This window comes from Saimiri boliviensis, chromosome 8, assembly GCF_048565385.1.
Source record: "Saimiri boliviensis isolate mSaiBol1 chromosome 8, mSaiBol1.pri, whole genome shotgun sequence".
In the NCBI taxonomy this organism is placed as follows: domain Eukaryota; kingdom Metazoa; phylum Chordata; class Mammalia; order Primates; family Cebidae; genus Saimiri; species Saimiri boliviensis.
In genome coordinates this window covers 9,958,676-9,983,027 of record NC_133456.1, presented here as the reverse complement: position 1 = coordinate 9,983,027, position 24,352 = coordinate 9,958,676, and the positions used below count along the sequence as shown (strand labels likewise).

General features: G+C 44.5%; 2 protein-coding genes and 1 pseudogene across 3 annotated transcripts; 2 read left to right on the top strand and 1 right to left on the bottom strand.

Moving 5' to 3' along the window:
* Positions 1-1,355: 1,355 nt before the first annotated feature.
* Positions 1,356-2,826, bottom strand: LOC101032668 (leucine-rich repeat-containing protein 28-like). Of its 2 annotated transcripts, XM_074403765.1 has the most exons (2): positions 1,783-2,826; positions 1,356-1,637 (listed from the first exon to the last, which is right to left on the bottom strand). In XM_074403765.1, exons 1-2 carry the CDS (start codon positions 2,664-2,666, stop codon positions 1,568-1,570), a joined length of 954 nt encoding a protein of 317 aa, XP_074259866.1. In that variant the 5' UTR covers positions 2,667-2,826; the 3' UTR covers positions 1,356-1,567. The 2 variants fall into 2 exon arrangements, with proteins under 2 accessions (XP_074259866.1, XP_039333364.2); XM_039477430.2 differs by having other exon boundaries at positions 1,356-2,826.
* On the top strand, positions 2,665-6,310 carry LOC101039510 (neuroguidin pseudogene; annotated as a pseudogene).
* A 15,585-nt stretch (positions 6,311-21,895) lies between these two features.
* LOC101031405 (IQ domain-containing protein F5-like) lies at positions 21,896-23,900 on the top strand. Its single transcript, XM_003936609.4, has 3 exons — positions 21,896-22,041; positions 22,249-22,350; positions 23,457-23,900. The coding sequence occupies exons 1-3, from the start codon at positions 21,997-21,999 to the stop codon at positions 23,883-23,885; spliced, it is 576 nt and encodes a 191-aa protein (XP_003936658.1). The 5' UTR covers positions 21,896-21,996; the 3' UTR covers positions 23,886-23,900.
* The last annotated feature ends 452 nt before the right edge of the window (positions 23,901-24,352 follow it).

Here is a 24,352-nt window from a genome sequence, read left to right as displayed (position 1 = left end):
AAGAGGGTTTGTTTTGGGAAAGGGTTGTTACCATCTTTGCTTCAAAATTAAATTATAAATGAAATCCCTCCCAAAGTTCATTCAGCCTATGCCCAGGAATGAACAAGAACAGCTTGGAGGTTAGAAGCAAGATGGAGTTAGTTAGGTCAGATCTCTTTCACTGTCGGAATTTTCTCAGTTATAATTTTTGCAAAGGCAGTTTCAAGCATGGAGGATTTCCACGGTTTTCCTCTTTGATCTGTTAATACGGCAAATTACATCAATATATTTTTCCTATGGAAACCTCCTCACAGTGGTGGACTTTAGCCAGATTTTAGGCTACCTGACACCTTCAGGGAAGTTTAAACTTTCTCTCTGAAGTTTTGATAATTGAGTCTGCTGAAATAGACTGACACAGATTAACAGGAGAAAAGTCATACAAATATATTAGCATGCAAGCACATGGGAATCATACAAGTATGAAACTCAAATAAAAGTCAGACAGTTGAAGCTTAAATACCCTCTTAATATAGAAGAGAAAAGTGGAGGATGTAGACAATTTTAGAGGAACAGGAAATGATTTTTAAAAACGATGAATGAGCCTGAAGCACAAATAATAGCTGAAGACAAAGTTCTTCTAGGCTGTGGGAGGGGTGGCGATAAGTTGTAGGAAGGTGAGGGTGGAACTGCATTGCAAAGTTGTCTTCTTATCCAGATAGTCTCTTGGTGACACCCCTCAGCACAGATGAAAATTCTGCTTATGCAGATGATCTTTAATTTCTTCTACAGTGAGTATCCCTTTTATTTTTATTTATTTTATTTTTTAATTTTTTTTTTAAGAGAGGTCTCATGGGACAACCAGGTTGAAAATGAGAGCCTTGAGTATCCCTTTTTAATTTGATTTCAAAGAGTGGATTGAAGGCAACTGTGTTTCTTTAAAAGAACTTCCCTCCGTCAGATAAAGGAACTTCAGGGAGAAGCAAGGGAACATCAGAGACCTTGATTTTGAGGCAGTTTGTAACCTTTCATTCAAGGTGCTTGGTACACCGAAGAGCTATACTTTGGGAGGGTTGTTTTCTGAGCCCAACACACCTGAGCCCTTTCCCCATGTCTGGGGACTCCCCTTCTTACCTATCTGGATGGGAAACAGCCTGCCTCTTATTATAGAGCTGAAAAACCAGTTTCTCACTTTCCCAGCTCCCTTGGCTGCTGGGACAGACATGTGACCAGGTTTAGCCAATCAAATTTACGTGCTGAGAACTTTCAGTCTGTAATTTGGGATCCAGAGAACAAGGATAGCGTGCCCTGAGCTGGTGCTGGGATCCTCAGCAGGCTGGTTCTGTGGTATGATATTTTCCATGGTTCTGGGTGCATGATTTCTCTCTCTTTTTTTTTTAATTTGGGGGAGGATATATTCCAACTTGGGGGAAGGGTGAGGCATTTTAGCTCTGAAGCCCAATCATGACATTTCCAGAGTTCTGCAGTGCCCCGCCTTGGACAGGACAGGATGGAAGAGTCTGTTCTGGACTGGCTGGATTCCCCAGCGTCAAGCTGGCAGTGCTCCTGAGGCTCCTGAGTGTTTATCAACTCAGCAGGTCAAAAGTCTGCAGACACTGGGTGGAGCAGCAGTAAGCCACAAAACTAACAGTTGTCCTCCCCTGGTGCAGCCCTACCATTGGCGTCTCTCTCAAGGGAAAGAGCTTGGGGTAGACGATGGTAAACATAGGCTCACTACATCGATGACAGTGCCCCAGAGGGCAGTGCAGCAGCTCCGGGAGACTTCTGGGTAATGAGATTGGAGACAGAAAGTTCAAATCTTGCAGAAAGCTGTGGTAGGTATGATATAGACTTCTCATGGCCAGTTCCTGCAGAGGGAGGACGTGATCATGCTCTGTCCCTATGGCCTTCACCTCGGCTGGGAGGAAAACGGTTCGAGGCCCTGATGAAAAGGAAAGCAGCTTCACCTCGGAAACTTGAATGGGAGCACCACAGCCACTGCACCCAATGACCTTATTGTACAGATAAAATGGCAAGCCTTTCAGGTTTATGTTGTTATCAACGTATACATATTGTAGTTCTCGAGATCGACCTAAATCAAGTGGCAAAAATGCAAGACGGTTTCCAGCCATGGAGAGCTCATTGAGGCTGGGCAGCTGGCAGAGATGGCGCGGCACATACCATAGACGATTTCGATCCACAGTGAGGTACTGCAGAGAAAGGCACATGTGAAGCCTCTCGGGTAAAGTTAGCAAACGATTGGTAGAAATGTCTAGTGTCTGCAGCTCCTTCAAATAGCCAACCTCTGGAGGTAGGAATTGCAGCCGGTTATTAGCCAATCGAAGATGACATAAAGCTCGCAGACGGCCAATTTCTGGGCAAACAATTTCTAAGGCATTGTCACTAAGATCCAGACATTGGAGTTTTACAAGGGACCCAATGGCTTCTGGTACCACAACTATGTTATTTGAGTGTAGGTATAGTTCCACAAGGTTTGGAAGCTTCTGAGCAAGGTTTTCTGGCAAGGTTGTCAGGGAGTTCCTTTTCATATAGAGTCTCTCCAAGTACTGCAGTCCCTCATCTTTCAGTAACTCCAATGGAAAATGGTGCAGATTCCTATAATTTAAGAACAAATTCTTGTGCTTTTCCAGCGTTGCCACAGAGATCGTCTTACAAAGTTCAGATGCCATGACTGAATATATCCCATCAGGCAGGTTTGTAGCATTACATCTTGTCAAAATTGGTCCATTTCATAGTTCCATCGCAGGTGGACTGGTGCACTGCCGCCCTCAGCGCCGGCAGAGCCAGCGTTCCGGAGCGCCAGCGGCGCTGGAAGGCAAGCCGGGGACTGCGGGCAGGCGGGGAGGGGCGGGGCAGGGAGCCGGGCGGGGGCGGGCGGAGCGCCGGGCGGCGGGGGTGGCGGGGGCGGGGGCGGGGCCCCCGATTTCTCTTTAATCTGTCTGTTTTCTGAGCCTGGGCTTTCTGACAATTTGGTGAGCTACTAAATATTGTTTTAATACACTTATATTCTGCCTAAATAAATATGAATCTGTTTATGTTGTTTGCAGTTAAGATCCATGACTAATATATTTGCATTGTAGAATAAATCCTACTCATTCAAGCATTATTTGAAATCACCATTGGATTCAGTTTGTTAATATTTATACTTGTGTTCATAAATCAGATTGGCTGATAGTTTTCTCTTCTTGCACTGTTCTAGTCTCATTTTAGTATTAAATGGGTGCCAATTTTGGGGATTTTTTTTGGTTAGAAAAATTCCTACAGTAGAATTGCTAAATCAAGGAGTCTGTGCATTTTCAGTTTCGATGGCTATTGTCAAATTGGTATCCCAAGAAACTTTGCCAGGTTCCATTTTGACCAACAACATATACTGCCTGTTTCTCTCTATCCTTCCAAACAGATGTTATCAATCTGTTTCTATTTCTTCATGGGTGAGTTGAGCATCCTTGCATATGTTCAGAGTCTTTTCTTTCCCCAGCTGTTTTGTTTTCTATGAACTGTGTGTTGATGATCTTTGATAGGTGGTTATATTTTCCTCTTATGCTTTTTGTTGGGGAGGGAGGAGGCATGGGAGGGTCAAGGTTTAAACTTTTGTTTGCCAGTGACCTGTTGGCCTGAAGTTTTAACTCAGTTCCTCGATGTTGATTGTAATGGCTGTTGAAACTGGAAGAGACCCTCACAAAGACCTGCAATGCAGAGGGAAGATGGCACGATGGGCTCTGCCTTCTAACTCAAAACGTTCACTTTCCGGTCGGCCAGTTATGCAAAGATTTTCATTGAAGTCTGGTGGAAAAAATGTCATATTCCCTAATGATAATCAGCTGTTCTATAAACCAGTCAGAAGTTGTTGCATTTTTCTATTTTTAACAAATGGGTACAAAACAAATACAATGAGGAAATTGTATTTCCAAATTTCTAAGGTGAGGAAATTCTATTTCCAAAGTTTTAAGTGTTCAGCTGAGAGAATTCTTATGAGTGGCCACATTCCTTTTGGCAACACAATCACATAAAGAAGGAAACATTTCAAAACATCTGTTTTCTAAAAGCATTTCCACAGTTATCTTAATTTAGCTGATGAGGAGCTCCCTCTAGGGGAAAGAAAAATATCAGCACCAGGGTTGCTTGCTTGTGCATTTCAGCCTAGGGGTTTTCGTGGAAATCTTTTTAATCCCCTTGCCTATGCTGGTAAGGCTTAGCATTGTTAGAACTAGACAGTGTGATCCACAAATGCTTTGTCAGTGCAGCACAGTCACAAATGACCATCTCTCTGCATGGAAAGCACATATATTGGTCTGTCTCTCTTACCAGAATGTGACCTTTACGTGGGGAGGGCTTTGCCTGTTTTATTCTTTTCTTTAATAGATGCCAGTAATAGTACCTGACACATAGCACAGTTCAATAAGTTTTGAATCAATGAAAAAACCTTTGAACAAAAGTTTTGAGTTTAGTGTTGCTTGGAATCCATGACTAGGCTCTGTGGCCAAGGGCAGGCATTTGTCTGTGACCTAAGGCTGAGTAGCCTGGGCTGAGGGTGTGGATGAGGTTTTGTTCAACTGGCTTAGGCCAAATGTATTCATTCAATGCTTATTTACTGAGCACCAGTATGTGCCAGACATTGTTGTAGGGGCTGGGCTCCCAACAGTGAAAAGGGAAGGCAAGATTCCTGAACTTAATGGGTAGTGATATAGAGAATGTTGAGATGGTAATACTTGTTACGGAGAAAAATCAAGCAGGCAAGGGAGACAGTATTCTGGCCGGAGAGGAGGTCTCTATTTTTTCTGTGGTGAGAGAAAGCTTCATTGAAAGGTGAAGGAGGAAGGGAAGAGGTTGAGCAGACATCTGGGAGACAGTCAGGCATCAAGGCACCGAAGCAGTAACATGCCCAGCATGTTTGAAGAACATGGAGGAGGCTGGTGCGGCAGAGCAGAGTAAGGGAGGGGGCGTCAGAAATATGTGGCCTCCAGATGTGAAATCCCTGGAGAGAATGGTTGAAGATTTTCCAGCAGTGAGAAAGGAACTTGTGAGTCAAGGGCAAAGCAGGCCTAGACCTTTCCTGCATCCTTCCCTGCTTCTAAAGGTGATTTTCAGGTTTTCTCTGAAACCATTTTCTTGGAAAGAGTCAGACTATGAATATGAGGTAACAATGCCTAAGGTGGTTCTGCTGCAGCCCACCTGTCACAAGGTGCGAGGTGTTCTAGGAGAGTGTGAAGTACAGAGGGGAGAACCCGCTGAAACAGATTCCAGCTGAACTAAGCTGACTAAGAGAGAGCACTTTAGACCCTGGGCATCAGAGGTGGAGGAAGGGACCGTCTACCTCTTTCAGCTCCTGTCTGCAGGGCACCAGGTCCACTTAACCCGAACTGTGACTACCACTCTTCATTGAAGAATCTTAATCTAAAAACTCTCAAAACCTCCCAACAGCCAGAAAGAAACACCTCCACTGGAGATGACAAAACAAGATTAACCTTTTTGGACACCGATCGAATTTCCTTTAGCCTCATTTTGTTGTCATTAGATTCTTTCGTGTTTTTGTTTTTTTACAGCCTACAAATCATTCTAAACTTTGTGGTTAAGTGGCGATGGGCAATGGTGCTGTCCTGGGCTTCCTGCTGGCTAGTTGAGGTGGGGCTGTGTGCTGGTGCCAGCACCTCTTGCTGCATCTGGAGTCATGATGTATTCAGCTAGCCTGGCTCCGGATGGAAAGCCTGGCTGCAGTCAGCACTCTAAGTCTGCCTGATCACCAGATCAGCAGAAGATGGCCAGTCTGAGGCTTCAGGGAAGAAATCTGTGAAAGGAGTGTCTAAGAACTATGTTCCACCACGCTTGGTTCCAGTACATTATGATGAAACAAGCTGAGCGGGAGAAGAAGCGTCTAGAACGAGCTAAGAGACGGGCATTGAGCAGCTCTGTCATTTGTGAACTTAAGGAGCAGTACTTAGATGCTCCAGAGGAAATCCGTGGTGCTCGGCATCCCCATGTTACCCACCAGAGTCAGGAGGACCAACACAGGATTAACTATGAGGAGAGCATGATGGTGCGTTTGAGCATCAGTAAAAAAGAAAGGACGGCGAAAACGAGCAAATGTCATGAGCTCACAACTTCATTCCCTTACACACTTCAGTGACATCAGTGCTTTGACAGGAGGAACTGCTCATCTTGATGAGGATCAGAATCCTGCTAAAAAGCGGAAGAAGATATCTAAGAAAGGTCGGAAGAAAAAAGGTTTTCCGAGGCGGCGGTGATTATGGGTGTGCATATTTGTATATTTTTTGTCATCCTGAGATACTTCTAATTTCATTGTATGTAGGCTGTTTTCCCTGAAATTTATTGTTTGTTTTGGATATGTGAAAAGAGCCTACTAATAAAATTGATTTTACTTTGCCAACTCCAGTTGTAAACCAATGACAGGGATACTATTCTAAGATGCTATAATACTTTAGAATTTGTATGTGCACAACATAACTTCAAAATATAAAAATAAAAAGGCTGATAGAATTACAAAGTAGATAATTCTATATTTTATACCTATTTCAGACACTCGTGGATCAAGGAGACAGAAATATGACAATAGGATATTTGAAAAATCCAGTACACACACACACACACACACACACACACACACACACACAAACACACACACATTTGAATTGTGGGAAATGGAGGCAATTGGGCCGAGAGTGGCAGAGCTTAGGATCATATGCATAGATGCATGAGGGGTCATGACCAGCCAAAATTATGAAGCCATCAGTGTTACAAGGCAGAGAAAACAAAGACAACAGAGATCATGAAAAAATGGTAGCAACAACACTTAGAGCATAAAAACATTGGCCAAACTGGAGAGACCAGCCCAGAATGAATGACACTGAATGAAGTCCTGAGGAGTCCCACAGCTACTTGCATTCCATTCAAGTCTTTGAGATACTCTATTTTATGACTTTTTCATTTGTTTGAGACAGAGTATCGCTCTGTTGCCCAGGCTGGAGTGCAGTGGGGCCATCTTGGCTCACTATAGCCTCTGTCTCCCTGTTCAAGTCATTCTCCTGCCTCAGCCCTCTGAGTAGCTGGGATTACAGGTGTGCGTCACAATGCCCAGCTAATTTTTGTATTTTTAGTAGAGATAGAGTTTTGCCATGTTGGCCAGGCTGATCTCAAACTCCTGACCTTTAATGATCCCCCTGCCTTGGCCTCCCAAAGTGCTGGGATTACAGGCGTAAGCCACCATGCCCGGCCCATGTTATGACTTTTGAAATTTTTACTTTTTTTTTGAGACGGAGTCTTGCTCTGTTGCCTAGGCTGGACTGCAGTGGAGTGATCTTGGCTCACTGCAGCCCCTACCTCCCAGGTTCAAGCAATTCTCTGCCTCAGCCTCCCAAGTAGCTGGGATTATAGGCTCCCGCCACCATGCCTGGCTAATTTTTGTATTTTTAGTAGAGGCTGGGTTTCACCATTTTGGCCAGGCTGCTCTTGATCTGCTGACCTTGTGATCCACCTGCCTTGGCCTCCCAACCATTTTATGACTTTTTAAACCTGCATCTGCACAACGCTCTCTTCCTTGTATTGGTCTCGTATTGGCCATCAGTCATGTGAGCTCGTTCAAGAAAAGCCATCCTTCTTGTACAAAGGGAAATAAAGTAAAATCTCTTTTTGACTGTCTTGCCACAGCTATGACGCAGTGCCGTGGTGGACACATAGTTGGGTGGGTAGCGTACAGGAGAACCTGGACTGCCGGGAAGTCCTGGTGGGACTTGTCCCTCCACCTGGTGCTGGCTGTCGCAGCTTAATCTTGAGGTTTCTGGCATCCATTGGAAGGAAATAGAGGCATCAGCCCTGCGATATTAAAATAAGAGTGAGAATACCTCAGTTCCCTATACTGTGTCATGTGCAGTAAGGAGCAAGGGTTTGGAAATCAGTGCTATATGAATGCTATAAACTTTGTTACCATACCCGCTTTTTTTTTGTTCCCCATGTACGAAACCTTGAAAACAAAGAGGAATAGTGTGCTTCCCTGGGAAGCACTGAGGAGAGCTGGAGAGCATCTAGATTTGACATGAGGGAAATCCTCAAGTGCACACAGGACAGAAAAGAAAACAGACCCAAGGATGAAAGATCAGGGCCAACAGAAGCATGTCCAGGGCCAGCGAGGGCCTGAGAAGAGGGTACAGAGAGGGCCCTCAAGGGGCAGTGTGGCCTTGGCCCTTCTTTTCTTTTTTTTTTTTTTTTTTTTTTTTTTTGAGATGGACTCACTCTGTCTCCCAGGCTGGAGTGTAGTGATACAATCTTGGTTCACTGTAATCTCTGCCTCCTGGGCTCAAGCAATCCTCCCACCTCAGCTTCCTGAGTAGCTGGGATTATAGGTGCATGCCACCATGCCCTGGCTAATTTTTAAATTTGTTGTAGATATGAGATCACCGTGTTGCCCAGGCTGATTTTGAATACCTGGGCTCAAACTATCCACCTGCCTTGGCCTCCCAAAGTGCTGGAATTGTAAGCATAAGCTACCAAGCCCAGCCTCTATCATCTTAAAAAACTACATCAGGAAGGAACTGTGCATGGACCACACAGAAGGAGAATCTGGTGAGTGACGGGATTCAGATTTCATGTATTTTTACTTACACCCCTCTCCTATCTTTGACAGGAGGGAAACAGACCAAGTGTTACATTCCTGTCCATAGAACCTCTCCCTGAAGAAGACTCAACTATATGGTCAGCATCCTAATCCCTGGGCTCTAGTCACTTTTGATCTCATAATTTTTCATCACCTTTACCCATGCCTGGTGACTGAACCATCTAGAAACAAGCTTTAGGCTATAGGAAGCATAACCATATCCACCCAATTGGCAGAAGTATCCCATGACTATCCCAGCATGAGAGGGGCCCTGGAAATTCTTAGACTCTGAGACCGATTAGGAAGCTTGGGTTGTGGATGTCATTGTTCTAAGCCAAAAGGAGAAAGAATTATATCTTATGCACATCTATATCTTTCTCTATAAAATCAACTCTACAAAAATGAATAGGTAACTATAATTGAGACCCAAAAAGTTGAAGAAATATTTTAAGGGAAGCAGAAAGTAAGTAGATGGGGTAAGTAAAAGAAACCCAGATTATTACTAACAGAAACTTAAGAGTCCTGAGGATGCTGAGCTGTGCCTCCTGTGTGGATCCAGAACCCAAATATAGAAAGGGTCACCCTGATCAGTAAACACTGGCCTCTTGTTCCTCATCTTCTTGAGTAGTGGTAGAGGGAGTGGGAGGGGTGGTGAGAAGGCAGCGGGGAAGCCAAGGAGCTGGAATTTTGGGCAGAATTTTTGACAGTTTCTGTGTGAGGAGGCTCTGAAGTTGGAGACCAGGCCTGCTAAGGATGGGGACACACTAGTAAATCCCCAGTGTTTAAGGCTGGAAGCCAAGAGGGCTATATCATACCAGGAGAAAGGTGGATTTAGGCCAGCATTTCCCATGGTGGAAGCCCTGTTTCACATCTTAATCTCTGAAACTGGATTAAAGTGATCCATTATTGCTAATGCTCCAGCCACGTACCAGAAGCAAATGTAAATCATCTCGGAGGAAGGTAGCATAATCCCAGACTTCAACTTATTTTGAAAATTTTTCTTATACAACCATCCAGTACTCCATTAAAAAAAAAAAACCCAAACTTAAAAATAAAACAAAAAACCTCCACCCCAAACACTTGAAAACAAGAGAAATAATTGACAACAAAAACAGACTCATAGATCCAGGTCATGTAGTTATACACATTTTAAAAATTGTAAGCACACTATGCCCTCATGTGTTAAAGAAAATCGAAGGCAAAATGAGAACTCAGCAGAAAATTGAAATCTTTCAGAAAGTATCATATGGGAATTTTAGAATAGAAAAACACAATAACTCAACAAAAAACCCAATGGATAAGTTTCAGCAGATTAGACAAAGAGAGAATTACTGAACTGGAAGATAGGTTAGAAGAAAATATATGGAATAAAGCACAGAGGGACATAAGGATGGAAATACAAGAAAGAATAAGACACAGGATACAATGAAAAGGACAAACGCATATCATTAGAATCTCATCCCAGAAGAAAAGGAGAAAGAATGAAGCAAAAGCCATATTTAAAGAGAGAATAGCTGAGAAATTCTCAAAACTTAGAAAAGATATAAAACTGCAGATTCAAGAAGTCCTATAAATCCCAAGCAGCAAAAAACAAAACAAAACAAAAACCCTCTCACACATATTGACACATAACTGGTGAAAGCCAAAAACTGGTTTATCAAAATTGACCGTATGCTGAGCCTTAAAGCAAGCCTCAACAAGTTTCAAAAAATGTAAATCATCTAGATTATGTTCTCAAAATGATAGAGAACAAGACTACTTCAAAGAAGCAACAATTAGACTAATAGTTGACTTTTTAACAGAAGCAATGGAAGCAAGAAGACCCTGAAATTACATCGTCGAAGTACTGAAAGCAATAAAGAATAATTACTGACTGGCTAGGTGTAGTGGCTCACGCCTGTATTCCCAGCACTTTGGGAGGCTGTGGCAGGTGGATCACGAGATCAAGAGATCAAGACCATCCTGGCCAACATGGTAAAACCCCTCCATCTCTACTAAAAATACAAAAATTAGCTGGTCGTGGTGGCATACACCTGTAGTCCCAGCTACTCAGGAGGCTGAGGCAGGAGAATCACTTGAACCCGGGAGGCAGAGGTTGCCGTGAGCTGGGATCGTGACACACTGCACCCCAACCTGGCAACAGAATGAGATTGTCTCAAAAACAAAACAAAATAAAAACAAACAAAACAAAAAAGCTACTGTCCCACCTGTTGAAACCATCCTTCAATAATTAGGGTGAAATACAGGACTTTTTGGACAAAAGTTGAGAAAATTAATCACACTTAAATACGAAAGGGTATTCTTCAGAAGCCCAAATGGCAGACAGATTCAGAATCAATGAAAATAGTAAATATTTGGAAAATTTCAAATGAATATGCTACATTAAGCAATAATTACATAATTTGGGAAGAGAACTGAATCAAATAAAGATGTTCTGAGCTTCTTGAATGTCTGAGAAGCGTTAAGGTAAAAGTACTGTATTTCTGTTAGACTTTGATAAGTTAAGGATGCATATTGTATTACAAGGCTGCTTTGTTAACTGTGGTAGCCCCTAGCCACATGTGGCTATTGGCACTTAGAAATGTGACTAGTCCTACTTCAGATGTGCTGTAAATGTGAAATATACATCAGATTTCAAAGAAATAGTGCAAGAAAAGAAAAAAAAAGAAAATGAAAGAAAGGAAAATGATACCATTACTAATGCAATATTACATGTTGAAATGATACTTTCTGATATGTTGAATTAAATAAAATGTACTATTAAAAGTAAGTTCACCTGTTTCTTTTTTCTTTTCTTTTCTTTTTTTTTTGAGACGGAGTTTCGCTCTTGTTACCCAGGCTGGAGTGCAATGGCGCGATCTCGGCTCACCGCAACCTCCGCCTCCTGGGTTCAGGCAATTCTCCTGCCTCAGCCTCCTGAGTAGCTGGGATTACAGGCACGCGCCACCATGCCCAGCTAGTTTTTTGTATTTTTAGTAGAGACGGGGTTTCACCATGTTGACCAGGATGGTTTCGCCTCGTGATCCACCCGCCTCGGCCTCCCAAAGTGCTGGGATTACAGGCGTGAGCCACCGCGCCCGGCTTTTCTTTTCTTTTTTTATTGTGGATATTAGAAAATTTTAAATTACATATATGGCTCTCAGATTACATATATTATTATATTTGCAACATTCATTGTATTTCTATTGGACAGTGCTGGTCTGAGGTAATCACTAAGTAAATAGTAAAAAAAAAAAAAAAAAAAAATAGTGTTTAACTTCCAAGTTAATGAGGTTGAGGGTAGTGGGGGAATTTTTTTTTAATTAAAAAAAAATCAAGTCAAAAGAAGGGAAGAAAGGACAGAGAGAGAGAAAGAGGAAAGAAAACATAACAGATGAAGCAAATGGAAAGCAAATAGTAAGACCGTAGATTGAAACATGCATATACCAATAATTACATTAAACATAAATGGACAAAGGGCTCTAAGTGGAAGATAAAGATTGCCAGACCAGATTTTAAACAAAAGAGCATGCTGCTTATAAGAGGAATCTCTGAAATACAAAGATTTAGAAAGATTGAAAGTAAAAAGGTGGAGAATTACAAACCAGGCAAACACACCAAAGAAATTTGGTCTAATTAAGGATATCATACAAAGCGTATTTTAAGGCAAAATCATCTAGAAATAAAGATGCCCATTTCATAGTGATAAATATTCACCACAGGTTGATACACTAATTCTAAATTTGTGTGCACCTAATAAGATTTAAAATATATAAATCAAGAATTGACAGAATCACAATGAGAAATGTGCACACTTACAATGCAGTGGGCCTTTCTAACATAATTCTTTCAGTGTCTGATAGAATAAGAAGAAAAGTAATTAGTAAGTAAGGTAAGATAGTGAATATTTAAACAATACAATTAACAACATTGACTTGATCAGCATATATAGAATACTGCACCCAACTGCTGTGCTTGAATCATTATTTTCAAGCACATATTGAATGTTTGCCAAAATTGACAACATTTTGAGCCTTAAAGCAAGCCTCAACAAGTTTTAAAAAATGTAAATCATATATATTTATGTTCTATGAGGACAGTTGAATTAAGCCAGAAATCAATAATAAAACAACTAGAAATTTTCCAAATTTTTAGAAATTAACCAACATACTTCTTTACAACGCAGAAGTCAAAGAAGACATCAAAATAGTAATTAGAAGATACTTTAAACTGAAGATATTTTAAACCAAATGATAACAAAATATTAAATATTCAAAACTGTAGGAAGCAGCTAAAACTTGCTTAGAGGGAAACTTATTATTTCAAATGTACGCATTAGGAAAGGTAGAAAACCAATGAGCTAATTACTTATCTTAAAATTACAAAAGAAATCTAAACCCAGTAAAAGTAGAAAGAGAAAAATAATAGAAGGACAGAAAATAATGAAAAAGGAATAAAAGATCAAGGTAAAAAATAATAAAGTCCAAGAAATCGAAAAGCTATTGATATCATGAACAGTGTTCCTCAGACTAACATGGTATCCTCCAGTTCATCGCCTGCTTTCTCCTAGATCCTGCACCTGTGAGGGGAAAAGGACAGATGCGTCTCTCTTTCAGGTGAGGATGTAGGTACTTGTGGTCATCATCTGCAAGAAGCAGGACACAAATCAAAACTTCCAGATTTATGTTGGCACCTGCCCGTTTCTCTGGAACTACCCAAGGAAGGGTCGATTGTTAAGAGTGAACCAGTGCCCCTTCTTGGCAGACACTGGGACTGAGATGTGGGTAGTTTTATTTCTCTAATTATGTATGCTTTCTAAGTACTAAAGAACAAAGCAACCATGAAGATTTTGCTCAAGTATGATGCACTGTTGTATGCTGTGCTCATAGCTTTGATCATTTAGTGCTGGCTGAGGCCAAGACTGGCAAGGCTGCTGGAACAGAAATGGCTGGCAGCTTGGAGGTGGAGGCAGGGATTCTATAGAAACCAGGTGGTCAGGTGGCAGTTTCGCTTTGCATGTGATATATCCACCTACACCTCTGCCAAGTGCTGTGGTGAATGATCCAGGCCCATTATTGGTAGAAAAATCTTCCAGACCCACAGTCTTTTCCAGGAACAATATGAAATCACCTCCAACCAGCTGGTTTGCACATTGAAATCTTGGTGTGAAGAGTCCTTGTGAGGAAAACTGACTCCATTTTCTAATAAAGATCTGGTCTGTGTTTTTGTGTCTCACAAACTCCTTAAGTCTTCAGACTCCAAGGACTTCCAATCCAGGCTGACGATGACCATATTCCACTGACACACTCTGTAAATTAGAAACAGAGGCCAAGGCTGACATGATGTATGTCAGAGCCGAAGTCCAAATCTCCAGCCTTGGTACGATGTTTAGATATTTCTGTTCAAGCATGGATATTCTCTCACATTATTGGAAAGTCTTCATACATGGTTAGACATTCCCTCTGCTGGGAGGTCATCCCCATGCATGGTTGTTTATTTCCTTGAACAGACATCTCTACACACAATTAGACATGTTCACATGTTTGGTTATCCTGATGTACAGTGGAAATCTACATACGTGCATGGCTGATCATGCTCCCCCTTGGGTGGATATCCCCATTCAAGGGTGGACATTCCCATTCAGAGCTGGACATCCCTCCTCATGCATGGACATTGAAGAGTCCAGCTCCTTTGATTTTTTCAGGCCAAAACATAGGCATCAACAAAAGCATTATTTGGCAGGCCTCATGGAAGAAGGCTGCCCTCCCTGCATCAGACTTGGTGCGCAGCCAATGCATTGCAACCTTTGAAAGAGTTACAGTTAAGGAATAAGGCCCCTGTGGCTTGCTATGCTCTTACTAATATCTCACTGTAGCCTAGGCAGCTTCATATGGAGGCCTCATTCTTGCGGACCTTCAGCTGAGGCTTTCTCTAGGTGACTCTGCCAATACATCCTTAATTGAATGGGTTGTGGTAGGCTTAAAGATATTTTTCCCTGCTCTGACTTCGTACTCAGTATATTCCCACTCCTAGCCCTTTACTCTCTCCTTTGTCCCAGCCCCTGGGTTCATAAACCTGCAGAAGCCTTTAATTCAGGGCTCCTTTGGCAGTGACACTGCCCTCCCCTGTATCTATGCTGATCTACCTGACCCTCAACCGGTATGCTGTTCCATGAGGGAAAGGGATATGGGAGAGTGGGCACTGGCTCCAGTTTAGCCTCCTGCTTGTATTGCAGTAAGTAAGTAACAATTTCACTGTTACCTTCATTTTGGCTTGTTGTCTTTTTTTTTTTTTTTTTTTTTGAGACGGAGTTTCGCTCTTGTTACCCAGGCTGGGGTGCAATGGCACGATCTCGGCTCACCACAACCTCCGCCTCCTGGGTTCAGGCAATTCTCCTGCCTCAGCCTCCTGAGTAGCTGGGATTACAGGCATGCGCCACCATGCCCAGCTAATTTTTTGTATTTTTAGTAGAGACAGGGTTTCACCATGTTGACCAGGATGGTCTTGATCTCTCGACCTCGTGATCCACCCGCCTCAGCCTCCCAAAGTGCTGGGATTACAGGCTTGAGCCACCGCGCCCGGTGGCTTGTTGTCTTAATCACCTCTTCTGATGCCTCTCAGTTCAGCTCTCTTTAGCTCAGCTGAGCTCTTGATAGACTTTTTACTCATGGACAGACATCCTCATCATGGCTGAGTATTGCCCCAATGGCTTGACCTCCTCCCATTACTGCACATCCACCCATAGCTGGAGTCCTCACCATGACTGGAAGTGCTTCCTCCATGGTTGGACATTCTGCCAATGTGTGGACATTCCTCCATGGCTGGACATGCTACCAATGGCTAGACATCTCCACCTATGGCTGTACATCCTCCCATGTCTGGACATCCACAGTCATGGCTAGACATCCCCTTCCCGATTGAACATAATCACCAACGACTAGTCATCCCCATCCATGACTGGACATGCCCTCTCATGACTGAACATCCCCCACAGCTGGACACTTGCCATTCCGTGCACTGATAAAGGGTTTGTCTCCACATTCAGCAGCGTCATGGATTTGAGAAGGAGCCACTTATTTCTTCTTTTACTTTCTTCATCCCTGCTTAGGCAAATTCTACCTTTTCTAACCCTCTGCCTCCAACTCTGTGTTACCTTGTCTCTTCTTAGTATACAGTCAGGCTTTCTATGTCTTGACATAAATGAGTAGGTTCTATTCTTGCTCTATAAGTTATTGGCATTTGACTTATTATCGTTTGTGTTCCTCTTTTCTCTCAGAAAGCTAATGCCTCATCGTTTAGGTTTTCAGGCAACCTTAGGTTGACAGTTCCTAGGTCATGTCTCAGATTAGCTTAATCTCTCTCTGTCTCTGTTTCTCTGTCCCTCTCTGACTCCTCCACACCTCATGCATGCACCACTCTCACACATAGTTGAGAATATCTTGATGTTCCTACTCCCTAATTTATTATTATAATGGCTCTTGTCTTAGGACACTCATGCTGTGCTATAAAAATACCCTAGACTGGGTAATTTTATAGCAGAGCATACAGTCCCTCACTCTCAGCATGTGTCCCTGGCCGCTTCTGGGAGATCCAGGCATGGGATGTAGAAATTTATTTCTCACAGTTCAGACACTGGGAAGTCCAAGATCAATGTGTCAGCAGATGAAGGTGAAGGCCTGCTCTGTTTTATGGATAGCACCTTGTGGCTCTGTCCTCACAAGGGGTAGATGTGTGTTCTCACGTGATAGAAGGGCAAAATAGCTCCCTCTAGGTGCTTGTATAAGGATACTTATCCCATTCATGAGGATAGAGCCTCCCAAAGCCCCACCTCTTAATACTATTGCATTAGAGACTAGGTTTCAACATATGAATTTTGAAAGGACACAAACATTCCGACCATAGCAGCTCTGTCAATTACTGTTGTCACCATTGTGGCCTGGATAAAATTTCCATTGCTGTGCCACCTCCATCAGTCTTTCCCTTCCCACAACAGTGTCCACATCATCACACTGGCAGACACTCATTGTCCTCCTTCCCTCTACCCTTAAAGTGTTGTTCTCTCATCCACTGATCCTTGTATAACACTCCATCCTTTCCTTTTGCCTGTCTCCCTTCTCTCAAGCTATTGTCTAAATTAAGACTCTTTTGATTGCAAATGACAGAAAATAGACCTGGAAGCCAAAAAAGGGAATTTATTGGTTTACTTAAAAGTTAAGAGATCTAGGGCAGGCACAGAGGCTCACGCCTTAATCCCAGCAGTTTGGGAGGCCAGTGTGCATAGATCACCTGAGGTCAGGAGTTCGAGACCAGCCCGGCCAACATGACATAACCCCATTGCTACTAAAAGTACAAAAATTAGCTGGGCGTGGTGGCAGGCGCCTGTAATCCCAGCTACTTGGGAAGCTGAGGCTGAAGAATCACTTGAACCTGGGAGGCAGAAGTTGCAGTAAGAAGAGATCATGCCAATGCACTCCAGCTTGAGTGACAAGAGTGAAAGTCTGTCTCAAAAATAAATAAATAAACAAAATAAGCAGTTTATTTGTTTATGCGGCTGCTGTAACAATTACCACATACCTGGTGACTTAAAACAAGAGAAATATGTTCTCTTACAGTTCTGGATGCTAGAGGCTGAAATCCAGGTGTCAAGAGGACCAGACTCTTCTCAGAAGCTCTAGGGAGATTTCTTTCCTTGTCACTTCCAGCTTCTGGTAGTTCCCCACATTCCTTAGCTTGAGGTCGCATCCCTCCAGTCTCTGCCTTCCTCTTCACATTGCTTTGTCTAACGTGTGTCTCTCTTAAAACTTCCTCTGCCATTCTCTTTTAGGGGCACCTGTGACTGTATTCAGGTCCCACACAGATAATCCAGGATAAACCCTTCCTCACAAGATCCTTAAGTTAATCACATCTTTTGTCATAGATAACAGTCACAGATTCCAGGGGTTTCATGTGCATTTCTTTTAGAAGCCCATTTGTCAGCGTACCACAAGACCCATCTTTTATAGTTGGATTCAGAGCCCCAGACAATATTACCAGTCCCTTCCTTATTTCCTATCATACCTGCCCAGTCTGCAAAGTCACAGCAAGCCAGATGGAACTTGAAATAGAGAATGCCATGACATAGGCATGGCTGTAGGAAAACCCAGCTAACCCGAGACTCACCAGGCTGATGGCCACTTGTGGGAGAGCTGTTGCATAGAAGGCCTGGCCCCGGGCTGACCCTCGGCTGCTGCTCCTGCTGGCAGATCTGGTGAAACTTGTCTTTAAAAAAGACCCTAGTGCTCAGGCTGACTGGGATGGCAACAGAGGCAGGAGGGCTGTTTCAACCCCTTTCCCCAGGGAGTGTAGAAACTGGGTTTTATTTTTCACGGCCCCTGTCCACACATCTTCATTGAGAGCAGGACATCAGAGAGTCTGGCTGCAGCCAGGGCCAGTTGGGAAGGCCAGGATTCCTCAGGCCTGTGCTTGGCAGGGCTCTCAGGGCCAGCAGTGTGTTTGGCAGGGAGCCAGGAGGACAGGGCACTTCAGCTGGGCAACAGCAGGACAGACGCTGTGCCTTATGGTGGGGGAGGCAGTGGGGGAGCAGCCAGCCAGAGCCAGCCCCTGGGGAAGCCAGTGCAGGAGCTGAGGGCAGCAGCTGTGTCTGCTGCCTCCCCACCCTGGGGCTGCATAAGAAGGCTTCCCTCCCCTCTGCTGGCCACTTCCTGGGAGAACCAGGCATGAGATGGGAGGGGAGAGAGATTTGGGGGGTGTGGAAGGATGGTGGTGGGGGTGGCTTGGGGGCAGGTAAATAGAGGATGAGGGGTAGACAGGGGGAAGGGCTGTCCCTCTGCCCCTGGAGGTCATTGGGCACACAGCCTCTAAATCCACCACAGCCTCAGAAGCAGCTGTGCTCCTCCTCCACCCCCACGTCCCCTCTCTGTCCTCCCCCCAGGCTGCCTCACCCTCTGCTGGCCTGCTTTGGGTGGGTGCTGTTGGGCCACTGCTTTGCCGGGTGTCCCTCTGTATCTGGGCACCTGTGGTCCAGCCATCTCTCACATGGTCTCTCACTGTCTCTGCGTTGTCATCTGTGCCCAAGGTCCCTCACACTCAGCTTGTGTCCCTCAGATGTCTGTGTGAACCTCCATCTCAGAAGTCTGAGGCCTGCAACCCTCCGCAGGCTCGTGGGCCCTGAGCAAGCGGTGTGACAGCCAGTGGGGAGGTGTGCAGGGGTCTTCATGCCTTGCAGCTGGGTGATGCTTTCCTTAGCCTGAAGCCCCTTCTGTGTGTTGGAAGGTGTAAGAGTGAGGGTCTGCTGTGCAGCCATAGTATCTTTTCAGGTCCAGGGTTTAGTCTGGTGCCAACACCATTGGCAAGGGCAGGTTGCAAAGATTCCGCTCAGGATCCATTGCCTTTGGCCTGTGCCTCACTCCTTTAGGGGCTTGTTTCTTCAGAAGCTTTAGGGGTAGTCCCCTCCCCCTTCTCCCAAAGCAGTGAGAGAACAACTTTCTGCCATCACCGATGGAAGCCATGCCTGCTCTTGCATGTCTCGCTTTGTAAGGTGGTTGTGCCTGGAATTCTGCATGACAAATACGTGGAGGTGTTATCAGGCTGCAGATATTGCTACCCCAAATATTCATGGTTCCATTTGTTAGGAAAATGGATACTGGATAGGCAAGTGCAGTCTGCCTCAGCTTCTACAGTGAACAAAGCATAGCTGGGCGTGGTGGCTCATGCCTGTAATCCTAGGACTTTGGGAGGCTGAGGCAGGTGGAACATGAGGTCAAGAGCTCAAGACCATCCTAACATGGTAAAACCCCGTCTCTACTAGAAATACAAAAATTAGCTGGGCACGGCAGTGTGCACCTGTAGCCCCAGCAACTCGGGAGGCTGAGGCAGGAGAATCGCTTGAACCGGGGAGGTGGAGGTTGCAGTGAGTCAAGATCGCGCCACTGCACTCCAGCCTGGAGACAGAGTGAGACTCTGTCTCAAAAAAAAAAAGAATAAAAGTCCAAACAATTCCCTACCAAGTCAACAAAAGACAACAAAAGTGAAAATGGAAAAAAAATTGACAGCTAGAAATTATGAAGCAATACAGCAATAAGTCAAAAGACAGTAGAAATAAAAATAACATGAATTTGTAGTAGTATCTATCAAGATACAGAGACTTTCTTGCTGGATCAAAAGAGAAACACTTGTATTTTGTGAACAGAAGGAGATGGAAAGCTGAAAATAAAGCAGTGGGTAAGGATATAGCATGGAGGGACTCCCGCTTCTAGTAATGATGTGCTAAGGATGTGTCCTTTTGCTGAAAAGCTGATCAAAATACATTTTAAGTTTCTGCTTGAAGAAACTGAAAAGAAACAATACAGTAAAAACAAACAAACAAACAAACAAAAACCACAGGGCCAAGATCCAAAGAAAGATACTCAGAGATGCAAATTTGGCCTGTGTATATCGTCTAATTGCTTCATCAAAACACACTTTCTGCACCTTCCCTGTCCCACAAGTTCGTCTCACCACCACCCTGTCCTCCACCTAGCACTTGTCTTTCCCATGCCCATCGTCCTGCTGTCTTCACCCTGATATCCACCCCAGGCTTAACTGGCCTCCCCCTCTTCCCTACATCCCCTCCAGAGCCCACTGCAGCCTCCCCAGTACTCACCCTAAACATTCCAAATGTACTCCTCAGTGACCCCTGAGCAGAAACTCTGAGGGGGACCAGGGCCTGATGCTGATACCTCAACCCGTGGCCAGAGGACCTTCTGCTGAGCATTGACCCGAGGCACCAGGTGGCTTTTCAGTGGTTGGGATCAGGCAGAGATGGTGCCTGCTTCTGCAGTGGTTGTCCTGACTCATTCTCTGACTATGACAGGAGAGCAGTCAAAGACATTTGTACCCTAGCTGGGGCCTCAAGGGTATCCTCTGTGTTTGTCCTGCTCTCTCAGGAGGCTGATAACTGGGTGCCTTGCAGACAGGACAGACACAGGGGATTCAGCCACAGTGAGGGAGTGTGCCCTGTCCCCCCAGTTCTACTAGCCTCGCCAAAGATAATCGCTGATATATTTTGTTTGCATAGGTGTTCCTAATTCGCTGGTTTTCATAGTGCTTTTATAACATGCTTGTAAGTATTTGTCCATCAATCACTAACTCAATTTGTTTCACTTGTACTCCATATCAGTACTGAGGGAACAAAGTTCGTCTTTGTGGTTTCATTAAGTGCTTGGTTTGATGAATTTTCCAAATTCCATATTCTTTGGCAACCACCACCCAAAACAAGATATAGCACATTTCTCTTTGTTTCCCTGTGCTGTTTGCAGACAAACCCCCTATATCCCTATCTTAGATATAGGGTAGAGATTCATCTGATTTATTTTCTATTTTACCTGTCAGTTTTGCCTGTTTTAGAATTTTATATAAATGGAAGGACCTGTAGGTAGTCTAGCTTCTTTCATTTAGCATCAAGTTTCTGAGAGTCATCTATGTTATTCCATGTATAAATGTATTCATTTTTGTTATTATTACTCCATTATACTAACATATCATGAAATTTTTGTCTAGTCACCTGTTGATGGACATTTGGTTTGTTTCCAGTTCTGACCTACTTGAATAAAGCTGCTATGAATATCCATGCACATGCATTTGTAAAATGTGTTTTCATTTTTCGTTTGCAAATTTAAGGACTGAAACTACTGAGTTATAAGGGTGGTTACACTTTGAACTTCATTAGGAAGTGCCAAACCATTTTCCAAAGCGGTTCTGCTGTTTCACACCTTTTATCAACAGTGTATAAGAGATCTACCTATTCTGTATCTCTGCCAGGATTTAGTACTGTCAGATTTCTTACTTTAGCCATTCTCTTAGGGTGTCTAGAGGTATCTCATTTTGGTTCTCATTTTTATTTCCCTCATGACTAATGATGTTGGGCATCTTTTCATGTGCTTCTCAGCCATTCCTAAATCTCCTTTACTGAAGCACCTGTTTGAGAATTTTGCTGCTAATTTATTCTTCCTCACCCTTTTACAGCTGTTCATTGAACTGAAATCCATGTCACTGAATTTTGTATTTGATGGAGGCTTAGGTTGTTGCAATTTTTGTTTCTATCAACTACACTGAAATCACTAAGTAGATACCTCTTTGTGCTAATGAGCCAGTATTTCCGGTGGCTTGCTTTTGTAGGCAAATTGTGGCCATGTCTGCAAAAAAGAATGGACAAGAGTTCCACGTATTCACTGGAAAAGACTCAGCTGTTGGAAGCCATTCTGATGCCAGAGTCATAGGTGCCCTTATGACATCACACTCTCTCCTTCTTCATACTTCCTGCCACGGTGGTGGCTAGAGAAGCATAGATCTGGGTATGATGGAGACATCTAGCCTCTAATCATGGGCACTTAAGGGGATTGCAGACTTGAAGGGGTTGAACCAACTACCCGCAAGTCATGGGCATTCGATGTTGTGTAAGAAATAGATGCAGGCAGGGGGAGGTGAATTCCCACAGTTAATCAGGATGCAAGCCCTGTGTCTAGGGTCTCTGGGAAAGACAAGAGGTTAAGGATGTGGTGAACTTGGCTGAAAACTGGATATCTGGCAGACAGGCAGACACAGGGGATTCAGTCACAGTGAGGGCGTGTGCCCTGAGTTCTACAAATAACTATCTACCTACACCTCTCCTCTTTAAAATCTGATTACAGAAAGATGGCCACTTGTGCCAAATCATAATCGAAGATACTGATGAGACCACATTGTTCAAACACATGGAGCTGGAGAAAAAGCCTCGTCCTCCAAAACCAAAGGTAAGCCAGAGCAGGCCCTCAAGGTCGGAAGAGACCCCGCACCTGCAACATCTCTGACCTGCGCCACCCAGTAGTGGTGGTGGTTGTCTTCTCTGTGGCTCATAGAATTGGTTAATCACAAAATTGCTTGTCCAAACTAGGAAACATTTGTGAGTGAAAGGTGTTGCTATTAATCCTTACTCAGGAACAACCCCCCATAAGCCAGGAATTTCCCAGGCCAACAAGGACATAGTCGTCGTATTCAGAGCTGCAATAAATAGAGATGAACTCATCCTGGCTATATTCTTCTCCCATTTCCTTACGAGTCTGGGAAGGGTGGGTGACCGAGGCATGGAGACTTGGATGTAGCAAAGAGAAACCTTGAGAAGTGGAAAGCAGAGGTTCAACATTGGAGTGTGGCATGGTGACGGCTATGTTTGGGGAATGTATGGCCACACAAAGGGAAACCCAAGTCTCGAATTGGGCGGGATGTGGGGGAGTGTGCACATGAGTCCACTTATGTATAGATAAGCTGAAGTTTAAAAGAAGTTTTAACAAGAAAAGAATGTGTTAAAATAAGTGAAAGTAAGAAGTAGGTGAAAAAGACTCCAAACTGTGTTTGCTGTTTTCCTGACTACAGCAGGAAACAGCAGGTTGTGGATTTGACCTGGAGTCAGAAATAAGAGGGCAGGGCCAGCCAACGACCCCACCTCTCTGGCAGGTGGGAGAGGTCTGAAAGGGTGGGTCACGGATCTCAGTAGCTGGAAGGCCCAGGTGAAATGTGTTAACCCTCTGACCCTACATCACAGTGTCCTTGCTCTAGACTGGCCAAGAAGGTTTACAAAAAACTGGGTGAGGTAGCTAGGGCAAGCGTATCCCCATTTTGCAGATAGGGACACTGAGGCTCAGAGGTGAAGGTGAGGTGACCATGTCCATTGACCTGTGGGTAGCAGAGGTGGGACACCTACCTGGTCTCCTGGGTTAGGTGTTGCCCCGCCCAGTACACCTGAGGAAAGGGCTGTCGTAGAGTACTGGGCCACTTCCTCTCACCTCCTGGGGCTGATGTTTGTGAGGAAAATGTCCTGACCTTTCTTTTCTTGCAATCTCTCCTCCTTCTCCAAATGAAGCCACCCGTTGACAAGGTACTGGCAGCAAAAAAGATCCAGGCCTGGTGGCGGGGCACGCTGGTGCGACGCACACTACTGCACGCGGCCCTCAGAGCTTTGATCATCCAATGCTGGTGGAGGCAGGTGCTGGCCAGGCTGCTGGCGAAGAGGCGGCGGGCCGCGCTGGAGCTCTGTGCACGGCGGCAATGGGCAGCAGTCAGGCTGCAGTCCTGGGTCCGCATGTGGCGTGTCCGCCGGCGTTACTGTCGTTTGCTCAACGCTGTCCGCATCATCCAGGTCTATTGGCGCTGGCGAAGTTGCCATACCCGTGGCTTTTTCCACGGCAGCTACGAGCTCGCAACAAGCCAGCTGAACCTTGAACTTGACATCTTCCTGGGATCACAGATTTGCCGAATTACGGACTGCATCCCCTTCCCAATAAAGAACTGACCAGATCTGCTCCAACTATGTGTCCCTAGGTCTCTATTCTAAAAACTTCCACAAGTATTTGTCTCAGCAAAGGGCCAGGGAAATGCGGACAGGCACCTGGCATCTCAAAGGTCACCTCTGAGGAGTCAGCCGGCTTGTCTGGGGTCCTGTGGGGAGAAGGATGTGACAGCCCCATGCTGGAGGAGCAGGGCTTGTGACAGATTTGCAGTCGGCCATAGGTGAGGGGTTTGGGGTTGCAGGGCCACCAAGAAGGCCAGCTCCAGGGAGACAGGTTCATGGCATGGTGTGTGTAATGCTGACCCCTGTGCCCGTGCAGTATGGAGGCTGTGCCATCCTTTGCTCTTAATCCTCCAATGTCTTCTCATTACATTTAGAATGAGTTCAAAAGCCTTCCCCAGAGTATACGTAACCCTGCATGTGCTGATCCTGGCCATCTCACCCTCTCTATGTCCTCCCTGGCTGCTCTG